At 40.5% G+C, this 13,062-nt stretch overlaps 1 protein-coding gene across 1 annotated transcript; it reads right to left on the reverse strand.

Moving 5' to 3' along the window:
• On the reverse strand, positions 1–11,251 carry ccdc3a (coiled-coil domain containing 3a). The gene is made up of 3 exons (XM_074697688.1): positions 10,414–11,251; positions 9,862–10,039; positions 1–2,653 (listed from the first exon to the last, which is right to left on the reverse strand). Exons 1-3 carry the CDS (start codon positions 10,809–10,811, stop codon positions 2,348–2,350), a joined length of 882 nt encoding a protein of 293 aa, XP_074553789.1. The 5' UTR covers positions 10,812–11,251; the 3' UTR covers positions 1–2,347.
• Positions 11,252–13,062: the final 1,811 nt, after the last annotated feature.

Below are 13,062 nucleotides of genomic sequence, written 5' to 3' on the forward strand. Positions count from 1 at the left end.
GACAGGATACTTCAAAATATTATTCAAATGTAATGCACTGCAAAAAACTGAAATCTTATCAAGTGTTTCTGTCTTATTTTAAGTAAAAATTGTATTCCTATACTTGATATGATCCACATTCAACTGGTCAGTCCAGAAAAATGTCTCTTATTTAAGTTGTTTAAAGACAAAAACAAGATCTGAACAGCTTGTTACAGGTGGAAAAAAAATCTGCTTATTTCATAGAGCTTATTTCATTATTGAAATAAAATAATTATTTGTTTACAGTGTCTCAACACTGCTTAAGACACCTAACTTAAAAATCTATTTTTAACTTAACTAAACTAAAAATTCATGACAACTGGAAACCATCTGTAGTTTTCTGGTTGTTTGGTTGTTTTTGAGGCGCATCACGCAAAGTTACCACTTGAGGACATGCACTAAATAACAGTTAGGAATCAGTTCGTTTACAGGTGAGTTGACTTCACTACAATTTAGGGCAGTGTACAGATATCAGGACAGAGACACATTTTTAAGTTGCTGGGCAAGACTTGTGTTATTCTCTAGATTGTATGTTATCAAAAACGTTTCCATTGTCCAAATCAAAGTTATGCAGTGGCTTTTATTATTGGTCAAACGAACCTAGTATACCAACACACCTCCTTATTATCAACGTTGTAGACCAGCATGAACCATACTCGAGTAAAATAGAGAATCTGGTGTTGTATTTGACTCTCTGATACTGCTGTTATCTGCTCCCATCTACGCTGCTCTTAATGCGTGAGTGTGGGATAAGGGGTGTCCTTAGGCACTGTTAACTAGCAATTTCCTTTGTGCCCTGCCTTTGCACATATTAGAAGGCACTCTAATTCAATGATTATATGTGACAAGCTTTTTCAGAAATAAGTCTTTGTTATTGGTGCGATCATCAGGCTTGCTGCTGAGTACATTTTATTTGATCTGTATGGAAAACAAACCAAAAAAAAGATGTACAAAATTAGATTTGTTTTCATAGGATAGTCTACCATAAAGTCAGGGCTCAGCCAGAGCCTTATTTCTCAACAGGAATGTATCTACTTCTTAGACTTACAGGCAACAGAACAGAGCAGATACGTCTGTAACCAGTGGCGTAAAACAATGAAGTAAAAGAACTTGGTTACAGTACTAAAGTAGGTTTTTGTAGGATCTGTAGTATATTTGAATTTCTTTTTTTATTGCAACTTTACTTTTACTTTGCTTGATCAAAAAAAAATTACTCCACTATTTTTACATTTTCTGCTCCGTTGCTACAAAATAAAATGTGAATATAATTGTCTTAATATGTGTGAATCATCCGACCGTGTGTTTTTGCGCAAATAACTGGCACTCACATATCAAGCTGATGGTCATCTCAGCATGATGGAAGCAAACATTGTCCATTGTCCAACATAGGTGATAACAGAGATACTGCCACACCACCACCACCACCTGCTAGTTTTACTTCAGAAGAAGACAGACACCAGTTGCCATATCTAAAACATGTTGTCACTTTTGTCGGGATTAAAAATTCATCCTATAGGATGAAGTGTTTGCTATGTTTCCTGAAAAACAAGGAAACCCAAAACTCACTGTCAAACCTTAAAACGGTAGAAGGAAGTGAAGGAAGGTGAGAGGGAGAGCGATTTTTTTGTGGGTGACTTTCACTTCTAGATTTCAAGTGAGATATCTGTACTTTCACTCAAGTATGGCTTTCAATTACTTTATACACCACTGTCTGTAACATCATGAAAGATATTGCTCATGTTTGATATGTTTCAGAGTAGCCATTAAAATATCGTCAACCTATGACATTACTATTTCTTTTGTCAAAGTTTCTCTTATCTACTATTAAAAAGTAATTTGAACCACCTCAGGGAAGGTAACCCAGTCAGATGAATGTTACAGAATAATGTATCCCTCTTTATGCTCTGATAAGCTCCTGCTGCTGGTGTTGCTATCTTTTGCTCTGCTATGGCCAAACACACCCTGTGTGATCCCAGCCTGAGAGGAGCACTGAGCAGCATGTGTGTCCAGCTGTAGGAGGAAGCAGAGCAACATATTTGTGAAAAAATGCTTGATTCCCCTGCTTCATGTTCTTCTTTCAACTCAAGGAATGATTCTAAAGGATAATAAATTTTATATTTTGGCATTTAGGATACAAAAAAAAAGAAGTAATGATTATTTACAAGAAAACTATAAATGTAGATTGTTAGCTTAAAATAGTTTTGACTCTGTTGTGACAGTTGCTTTCTTATTGTCCTTTACAAAGACTGCCCAGCAGCCTCTACCTCACCACAGCCAGTTTTCAGTCCAGGTAGGTGTCAGTTTGGGGCAGGTGGGAGTGGATCACTCAAAGCTGAATACGCGGACGTATCGCTGTGCTTGCGTAACGTCCAGGTGGAGGCTCATCTTGTGTTATAGCGTTGAGATGATGTCCTGCCCTCCTCTCTGCAGCCTTCAGCTTCTCAAGCAGCTCCTGCACCTCCTGCTCAGCCTTTCGTGCAGCCTTCCGGGCATTCCTCAGAGAGCGCTTCACCTTCCGAACTCGCTCCTTTAGCTGCCGGTTTCTCCTCTCCACACCAGACATGCGCTCCTGCAGCTTTCGGCCCCGCTCCTCCTCGTCGAACAGCGCAGCCTGCACCGAGGAGCACAGCAGCTGGAGAAAGGAGGAAAGGAAAAGTGGTAAAGTGAGTTATCATAAAGGAAGGATTGTTTTCTCAGAAAGCAGACTGTTGTAAAGCACCAGCTGCTGTGCCGTCAGGTGGTTTTGTAATGTGGGAGCACTGGTGATGTGACTTTCCCAGCTTCTCTGATAAATTGAAAAATCCTTTTTTCTTTTGATCTCCACTTTTGCTTTTATTTCCCCCTTGCTCATGTTATTTTCTCTTCTGCAAAGCCCATCAGACTTGAAAGGCTAGAGGATGGGGAAAAAGTGCAAGTCTTGACCTGTGTCATTCGTATTTATCTACACCAGCCTCTGTCTACCATTGCAAAAACACAGGAGGACTTTACAGGCTGCCTGTGTAACATAAATGTTTCACCCCACGGACCTCCCAGCCTCCCGGACAATGTAAGGGTCATGTACTTTGATGTTTCAGGGGCCCTGGATTTTCCATCTCATTGGCAGACCAGAGCTGACCTCTGCCAGCAGGGTTAACAGGGGTGAGTCGTCTAGTGATCACAGCGGGGAGTGCATGTGTATTCATGTACAGCCACACTTTGTGTCAGATGAACATGCAAGTCTCAGGGTGTCTTTAAACTCAATTACCCAAGCACAGCACTGTAACCCTTAGCTTTTTTTATTTTGCTGCAAGTTAATACTAACTGTTTTTGTGATCTGGTTGTCAGTGTTTTAGCTCAGAAGTTTGAACGGTTGTTTCCTAGAACGTGATTTTAATCAATTATCTTGTCTTTTATTGACTGTGTTATGTCTCTTTTTGTGCTTCCTGTCTATAACTTTGTGTTTTTGCTGCTGCCTGTCTTGGCCAGGTCTCCCTTGAAAAAGAGGTTTTTAATCTCAAAGGGACCAACCTGTTAAACAAAGGTTTAATAAAATAAATTTTATTCTGCTAACATATACTGTGAAGTAGCTCTAATGCTACCTGAGGTTGGGCTTTAACAGTGTATAATATATTTTTAGCAAGTTTAGAAATTGCTGCCTCCCAGTGTTTGCTGGCTTCACAAAGTGTGCTGCCTCAGTTCTCATGGTGGCAATTTGTAAGAACTCTAGATTGTGAAGCATGATCAGATAAATTGCAATTGAATGTTACATGAATAATGACCTTTGTGAAAAAAGATGGTGCCATTCTCAAAATTTTTGGCCATGGTTGTAGATATATACTTGACCGTAATCCACATTATGAAAATAGATTTTCAGCACCAATATAAGATATTTCTAAATACTGCTTCTCAGCTTCCCAATCTGGTAGGATGGGTACCTTTTACATTAGAAACAATACAGTACTGATTCCTGGTACCTGGCAATTAGTATCGGTACTCAACGGTACCAATTTTCAGTACTTTTGTGTGTTTATGTGGAAAAAAATATCAATTTGTTTCATAATAAAATGTAATTTTTTTATTTGAAATATTTATTCTTCAATATATAACCCTGTAATGCTGTGTTCATGTCCAGAATGAAAAAATTAACCAACTCTTCTTCTCCCTCACAGTCACAAGGATGTATTTAGGTACTTAAACATGGTACCTTTTGATTTTATCTAAATCGGTACCCAGTACTTATGACAGAATTCGGTCAGTACCTAGAAAAGTACCTAATTCGGTACCCATCCCTAAGGGTAGGATTGATTGTATGTAGTTCTTATGACAAAAACCTGGCAGCCGAAAAAGTTTAGCGGAAAAGAGACATCTGTGTTTTTCTCTGCTGAAAACAATTCTTGGGTTAACTGTGCAACAATGGCGGAAATTGGAGCTGGAGATAAAAGATAAAGGATGCCAGCTTCACCTGAGCTCACGGGAGAAGGAAATGTTACATTTCAAATATTTAAAAGGAGCCAAACAAAGATGAAATCTATTCAGATCAACAAGTAAAGAGGTTAGTTGGTTTCTTTTTAGTTATTTTTAGTTTACCCTTTTGGAAAAAGTATCATTCATTTATTTAAGAAAGAAAGAAAGAAAGACAGAAAGAAAGACAGAAAGAAAGAAAGAAAGAAAGAAAGAAAGAAAGAAAGAAAGAAAGAAAGAAAGAAAGAAAGAAAGAAAGAAAGAAAGAACGAGAAAGAAAGAAAGAAATTTAAACCAGATTACAGAATAGTGGTCCATTTCTAAAAGTTTGAACCCTTTCATGCTCACAGGGACGCTCTCAGTAGGACACTTGCAACACACACAGGCACCCACAAACGCACACCACCTGTCAAAACATCCGGGTGTTACCTGCCTGCTGTTTAGCATCATCTGTATAAACAGTGTTTAGCAGACATGAGAAGACACACGCGTGCTTGCACAAAAAGTCCTCATAGCCAGGATCACAAAAATTCATGACTGTACTTGCATGAACCTCTAGAACCTCACAGCTGGAGATTGTTGAAATTACAGAGAAGCTGTCATCATATTCAGATCTAACGGAAGCTAATGCTGCACCAAGCGGTATCTAACAGTCGAACAATGGGATAAAGAATTACGGGTGCAAATCAGTCAAATGTCACAGATAGGTATGACAAAAAGAAGACATGAATGTGTCTGATGCTTCTTGTGCTGCCCCCATGTGGCCAGGAAGCACACAATAACTTTGAGCTTCTGTTGGTTGGTAGGGAATGATTGGCTGAGCTGATTGTCAGGCACTGTAAACCAAACTCACTATATATATATATATATATGTATAAAAAGAGAGTTAACGAAAATACAAGATAAACAAAACAAACAAGAACAGCTTCAGATTATCATTAAATTCTTATCTGATGCAGATAATTAGCCATTTCTATTTAAAACCAAACTATTAAACAGGAAATGAAAATTCATCCCAACTCATAAGGTCACTTGAAACTTCACATCTGGCTCTCTGGACATTAGAAGTGAGGTTAAGTGTGAGAAATGTGAAGTTGGGGCTTTCTGATTAACAGGAGGTGGCCTCCTCGACCAACACTTAAAGCCACAGAAAAGGGGGAAATGAAGGAAAAGGGATTGTGAAGGGATGTGCTTTTGTGTGTCCGACCTGACCGAAGTGCTCACTTACTTCTGCAGACTTTTGATTACTTCATAAAAAGCCTCAGCATGAGTCCCCCTGAACCCCCACAGCCCCCCTCACCGTGTCTTTAGAGCTTCACTATTGACGTCAAAGTCCCTTCTCTTCTCCTACTGTTTTACTTTGCTCTGAATGTGTGTGTGTGTGTGTGTGTGTGTGTGTGTGTGTGTGTGTGTGTGTGCGCGCGCGCGCATAGGGATAGGTGCTTAAAAAACAATAAGACAGAAAGAGCCAGAGAGAGATGAAGAGATAAAGGGGACAAAAGGGAGGCAGAGGGAGAAAAAAAACAAAGATGAGACAGCAAAAGCTGGGGACACTGAGAGGACTACACACACACACACACTCACACTCACACACTTACAAACACGCCTGTATTCATCCTTGGCTGTAACTGCTGTGAGAAACTGTGAATACGGTGTTGTCTCCCTTTTATCCCTTCTAGCGTCCACATAAAATGTTAATGAGCCTCAGAAAACTTTTTCAAGGTGTTCACAAGAAAGTAAAACCAGAAGTATTCCCTCACTGTGGCTGTAGTGAAGTCATTAGAGTGCATGTAAACACAAAAATGTGCTGATGGAGAAGTATTTGGGGGGTTTCGTTGCTATCTCACCATCACCTGTCAAGTGAAGGCTTGAGATAATCTGAAAAAAAAAGACATAGAGGAGAAGGATCTGTATTAAACAGATGATTAGTGGGCTTACTGCAGCCTCCACCTCCTGCTCCTGGTTAAAGCTGCTCAGAGTGCTGCTGATAAGAGGAGGCTTCAACAAAAGCTAATTGAAGGTTCTGGAAGAAAAGTGGAGGCAGTCTCTTGTCTGTCCTCCTGCAGGGGCGTCTGGTTCCCACGAGGCTGAAACCAGAAGCAAACCACCTCCCCACTTCAATTTTAAAGATGTTTTGTATGTGAAGCCCAGCTGGAGGAGGTCTGGAAACCTCCCAGCACAGAGTCTGATACGGGAAGGAAAAGGAATTAAAGACATTTTGGACAAAACTCAGAATTTGAGATAGAGAAGGCAACAATTTCAAAGTCAAAAATGTAGAAAAAGCATGGAACAGCCTCACACTTCTCCTTAAATTCCCGAGCAAACCACCTGTTTCATCCCGCCTTGCCTGTAGGTCATGGCCTCTGCATGCGAGTGCTCGTCCTCTGAATGAGGAGTGTCTTTAACCCTTAATCCCTGACCTCTGAGCGCCAAACACAAGAACCAGGCTCCACAGGTCAAACATGAAGAAGAATCATGAGGAAGACACCAAATAAATGCCCCCCCTGTTTTAGATGTGCAGGTTTGACCCCTCACGACTAAACAAATGCCATAAATCAGTTTTGGGAACAATTACTCGTGTCTCTTTAAGTCGTGGTCAGGTGGGTCACAAAGTACAGCTTCCTGTCTGTTAATGGCAGTAATATAACTGGTATTGGTCACAACATAAGCAAACAGCTGCGAGGGCATCATCACTCCATAACTGCTAACTAACAATCACAATACGAGTGCTCTAGACAAATTCCAGGTCATTAACAAGTCAGTGATGTCACTCAAAACACCTCAAATTTTTTGTTTCGGTCATAAAGGTTCATCTGCGAGGCTCTCTCTATTCTGTCCGTTTCTTGTAATTTTTTTGTCTCGTTTTCCTAATCTTTGTATTTGGAGTGGATCATTACTTTGTATGGCTCATTTGTTGGTCATGGACACTAAACTTTTTGTGGCTTCAGTGATATTTTTACTACTTTTGCTCCTGTGTTTGTCTGGAGATCCTACATGTAACCATGGCTGCATTGTTTACATGTGAACTCAGCTGTTTGCAGCCTGTAGCATGTCAATGCTAACTGGTGCAAGGCCTGATGTCTTCCCACAAGGTGAGGAGAAGGAGGTGAGGACCACGTGCTGGTTCTCAGGTGTGAGCCAAGAAGTGACGACATGGACCTGTCCGTCCATCCATCGTTATTGGGAACGTAAGATCTATCTCCAATAAGATGGACGAGCTAGCTGTGCTAACCCAGCAATAGAGGGAATACTAGAAGGCAGAGCAGCATCATGCTATTCACAGACATGGCAAATGGAGTCAACACGAGACACCACATTGGAAGAACTACACCTGCTGTGAGCAGACAGGATCTAGGAGATAGAGACCGAACAGATGATGGACAGGCTGTTAGCATCTAGTTTCTTATGGACCTTTTTACACTTTCTATACACTTTCTTACTTTTGTTTTCTTGATTGCTGCTGTGACTTCAATTTCATTGTACTTGTTACAATGACAATACAGTTCTATTCTAAAACAAAGTGAGATCAACTTGTTCAGACTGAGGTTCCAGAAAACAATTAGTCCAATTTACAGAACCAGTCCAAAATCCAAGATGAGTTTGAGGACCTCAGAGATGAGATCAGGTTAAGTCTCATCATTGGGGGGTAACAGAGCAGAATAAAGTAAAAAAAGAAAAAAAGAAAAATTTAAAAAAAGAAAAATCTCAATAATATCATCATGTAGGAAAACTCCAGCAGGGTCGAGATTAAGACGTGGCATCTGGGATGTTCCACTGGAATATGGCATTTCCCCACTGGCATATTCCAGTTTTCAAACTGACATGCAAATTCCATCAGTGGCATGCCACTCCTCTAAGACTGGTATATTTCATTTTCTAATGCAAGGTGCTGCTCTAGCAAAACTCAAATGATGCTTGAGATATTAGCCATGCCACAGAGTCTTAATCACAAAAATGAAACAGTTTCGGCAAAGTAGCACGGCGTCCAGGGCAGTTAACACTGGCGCATAACGTATTGCCTCAAATCAGCACAAAAAGGACTGACCTGAGGAATTTTTGAGGTTTCACCAGTATTTAAAAATGTGCTTAGTTAAGAGAAGTGTTGTGACATCAGCCCTGCAGCTCCACTGGCCAAATTGCGTCTGAACACGTCTTGGTTCCAAATCGATCACCAGTGCAGTATGTCAGGTTGCATTTTTGCTTCTCTTCTCACAATCTGAGATAAACTTATAAATATATAGTCAGTGGTCTTAACAGTTAGCAAAAACTAGAGAAAGGTGATCTCCAGTTTTCTGTTCTGTCTTGTCTAAAGCACAGCCTTCTCAAATCACTCAGAGTGTGAAAATAAATGCAAACAAGCTGCAAATCTTTCTTCCTCTGCTGACAACTTCATCTTATCTCTGTTGTCGGGTCAGCAGGCTGCATTGCTTCATACTGACATGAACTCAAGCTGCAGACTGACACACTTTAAAACTGCTACCTGTCAAACATGTGGATCTCTGCTATTTGACCCTCGACCTCTTGACGGCCAGTATCCTGTCTGCCTCAGAAGACGACAACAGTCTGTCGAGACTTCATCAGGCTTCAACCAATCAGCAGCTGCTTTGATCTTTCAGCTGGTAGGGACACAATCACACATGACCAATCACATGCAAGGAATCCATTCTTTTTTCTATTTGTGTTTTTATTTGTTTCATCCTTTCGAAGATCAGACAAGTGATGAAAATGTGTGTAACTGTGTGTGTGCTGGACCGTGCCAGCGGGTTGTTACTCTGTTTCCACTGATCCTCACCACATTCCTGTCAACAGAGTCACAACTCAGCTCAGGATTAGCTGTCCCCAAATACACTTAAACCTTCTGTGGGGGGTTCACCGGCAATTTAACAGTCTCAATTTATAACTGAAGCCTGTGTTTGACCTACAAAAGCAAACCAGTTCATCACTGAGAAGATTTACTATTTTTACATAGTTACTTTTAAAGCCCGTCACCACTGTCATCAGGTGGAATGCAACTCGACAATTTACAGCAAAAAAAAAAACAAAAACAAATAGTCAGTTCCCCAGTAAAAAGGGCACAAGAGGAGATTTTTCTACACTTAAAATATAATGGAAAAGAGAAATTATTGAATATCAAACTGAGCTGAATGACTTTAAATATGATTGAGATCTTTACATCACAAGGTAAACCTCTTTTGTCCACAGGGGCCACCAGCATCAACACAAAAAGTTTCTGGTTGCTGCCCTGAACACATCGTTGGCTTTGTTTACATTTTCTGCAGACACCAAAAAGCTGCCCTGAACAAAAGGTTCAGTATGATCCTGACTGAATTCTTGGAAGTGTCTTTCATGCAAATCTGTACACACATTAAAAGGCCATCAAAGGATTTTGTGATGCCCTACCCTGCTGTCCTCCTGTGTGTCCCACTCAGGGCTGAAGGTGTGGAAGGGCTGGCTTCCTTGGCTGCAGTTGGAGAACTGGAAAAGACTGGAGAACATGCGTCTGTTTTCTGAAGTGTCCGGAAAGATTGCATCCTGGAAGTTGACTCCATGGGGCAGGATGTTGTAGTTCTCATCCATCCTGCAGTGGAGATAGATGAAATACTAGAAGAAAGTGGAAGCTGGAGATATCTGTAGTTTTGAGTTAGCATCAACTCAAAACAGACTTGCATGCTCCCTAAGGTAATGCATGCTGTAGATTAGGAATTAAGTATCAGATGAGCCTGTGGTAACAAGTTGCAACATTGTACTGACCTGTTTCTCTTTTTTCCAATCTAGTACAGTTTACACACCTGTCTAAAGAATGCAGAACGCACTCTTGTCTGACTGAGAATGCTAAAGGGTGCAGTCTAAAGTAAAAACTTAATTTAATAACACTGAAGAAACTTTTTGAATTGCTTTTTTTGGTCTGAATGGATCTACGGGTATCTGGATTAGTATATCCTTAGACCTCACCTCAGGAAAAAGAAGTAGGAGTAGTTTTCCATCACAGTGTGGGACTGGCAGGACAGGTACCCCAATCCGGTTAGGTTGAGCCTTGATCCAGAAGGCACCTCCAGCATGCTGCCCCATGCCTGATCGCACAGCAACTCGACCTCCGCGGAGTACAACAGCCCTTCCTCTGCGCCCTCGTAACCATACCCGAACCCGAAGGGCAATGAGTTGTAGAGGCTGCCCGCTCCGCCGCCAAGGGGCTCCCGGTGTATCGCCAACACCCGGGCATACACTATAATCTCTGCCAGCTCTGCCCTGCAGCCCTCACTCAGCGGCCGCCACTCGGAGGGGAGCTGACACCCGTGCGTAAAAGTGCCCAGGTGCGCAAAAACGCCAAGCACTGCGAGGAGGAGAGCCATAGAATCCTCAGGAGCCCACGCGTAAGGATTGTTGTAGTTTGAAGACCTGGAGGGGATGATTTTCTAAGCGTGGTATCACTGACTGAATTCCGTTGCCATCATGTCCATTCAAGCAGCTCCAATTTCTAAAACTGAGTTTAAAGTGCTGAGGCAAAATAACTTTTCACATGTGAGTATACCCGGACGCTCCAGGATGCTTTACTCCACCGTAAGCTCGAAAAGCAATGCTAAGATACTCTTTTGCGCTGAATTCGTCCACAGTAAGTGTGTTTGTCCGTCAGCTGAACCTGCACATGCCACCAGTTTATGTCTCCAGACTATTTCTGAAAATTAGATGAAGTCAATCTGCAGAAACTCCGTAAACTCCAACCTGTTGCTTTTCCCCCAGCGTTTCCATCTCCTCTGTCGACAGTGGTAGAAACTCGTGTATCAACAGAGCGCGCCAGTGCTGCGTTCAAAGACTGATGGGACGCTCCGACCTTTGATACTCGAGCCAGGAACGGTTGGCTTAAAATTTTGGTTCTTCATTTTCTACAAAAAATTCAAAATAAACACTACCATGATGTGGAATAGGCTTTTCCTGTGGACTTATATCATGAGGTCTAAAATCAAACTAAAATTAGAATTTGATGCCCCCACTCCCTACCCCCCTTGCACGTGAACGCCTCAAAACGAGCTGACCCACCAGAACACTTATTTTAGTGAGAATTTCCTGATGGTTTTTCTTTGTTGACTTTAGATATATAAGTCTGTATCTATAGATATGTACAGATATGTACTGTACATATATTGGATAAATATCCAGGCGAAAGATACAATTCTTCTATTTTCAATTACATTCACGCATGTGTAAAATGATTAATTATTTCATTATTCAATGTTTAATTTAAAACATTAAGTGACCTGGATGCTTTTGCATTTCTTGTTTAAAAATGTCCACCAATGAAACGTGGTGGGCTTACTGACCATCTGCATTCAGGATACCATGTCAATGGATCCCTAGACATATTACCGGTGTGAATTTTATTTTTTTATTTTAATTCTTTATTTTTTTCTTTTTTGCTTGCCCAATACTGCCATCTAACGGACATGACATCAACAACACACGTTTTTAAGTGTTTATTTGATTCATTCATTTTAAATAAAGTTATTATTAGGTCTATCATATAACAGATAATCCTTTTATATTGAACATATCCTATGATATATCACGACATGTTTCAGTTCATTAAAAAATGGTTGGGATATCGTGATTTTTACTACTCTAAAAACACTATTTGTTGAAATAAAGAAACAATGTAAGATAAAAATTGCATTAGAATCTATTTTTTGATTCTATTATTTGTATTTATTCATTTACGGTAGGATATCTGTATTACAGTATGAGTAATCCTCAGCTTTTCCATTGCGTTTACAAAGTGCAAGGTGACTCCTGGAGGGAAGTCCCGTCCTCTTGTCATTTGCCTTTCTCTGATCTACAATAAATGTGGATGGACCAGCTGGAACTGCGCAGCTGCGACTTAGATTAAGATCTATTTCCTGCTTTCCCTACGTCACTTGAGGAAATGAAAAGTTGCTATATTTAACCGAAATGTAACAATTCTACGGGAAATTAGGCAAGCTGGCCTTCAAAATAAAAGGTTGTTGCCAAGGCTGTTCATGGGGACACTTCCAGTTTTAAAGTTAATCAGACAGACAAGTAATAGGTTTGAGGGGTTTTTTGTGTTATGTGGGCATTTAGTTTTAAATAAAGGCTTTTTTTTCACTTGTGAAATGAAAAAAATCCTGGCTATTATCAAAGATTGTTCAATGTATGGACACGGTTTCTGTGATGTCACTCATTTATTTAAAACCGGTAATCTCTATATCTTCTAAACTGATAAGTTATTAATCAAATAAAACAAAACAAAATAGAATAAAATAAAATAAAAAAATAAATAAGAATATATGAAAAACTGTGCAGTGTGTGCTTTTCAAGAAATAAGCTATTCAAACTAAGCTAATGTTTGATGTAAGATTGTAAACTCATTTCTTTGGGCTGTAAAAATGTGGGGGGGGGGGGGGGGGGGGGGGGGGGGGGGGGGGGTTGGTTCAGGATGCATGTGGTTTTTAGTTCTTTTTGAGCCAGTCTCAAGCTGACAATGACAACCTGCAGTTTTTTGTCACTTCCACATTGTTATCATTTGTCATATCCAGGGATTGTCACCTGCATGTGCCTTTCTGTTTGCAGTTTGTAAGTCCTCCCATGTCC

Source organism: Halichoeres trimaculatus, unplaced genomic scaffold (assembly GCF_033239565.1).
Source record: "Halichoeres trimaculatus isolate MK-OKI-2021-1 unplaced genomic scaffold, fHalTri1.1 fHalTri1_scaffold_21, whole genome shotgun sequence".
NCBI lineage: Eukaryota > Metazoa > Chordata > Actinopteri > Labriformes > Labridae > Halichoeres > Halichoeres trimaculatus.

Excerpts from the sequence above, each read along its gene's own strand:
- ccdc3a (XM_074697688.1), bottom strand. The coding sequence starts at position 10,811 with ATGGCTCTCCTCCTCGCAGTGCTTGGCGTTTTTGCGCACCTGGGCACT. Across the intron at positions 10,040-10,413 it reads TCCTACTTCTTTTTCCTGAG|GATGGATGAGAACTACAACA; the intron begins GTGAGGTCTAAG and ends TCTCCACTGCAG. Across the intron at positions 2,654-9,861 it reads ACACACAGGAGGACAGCAGG|CTGCTGTGCTCCTCGGTGCA; the intron begins GTAGGGCATCAC and ends TCCTTTCTCCAG.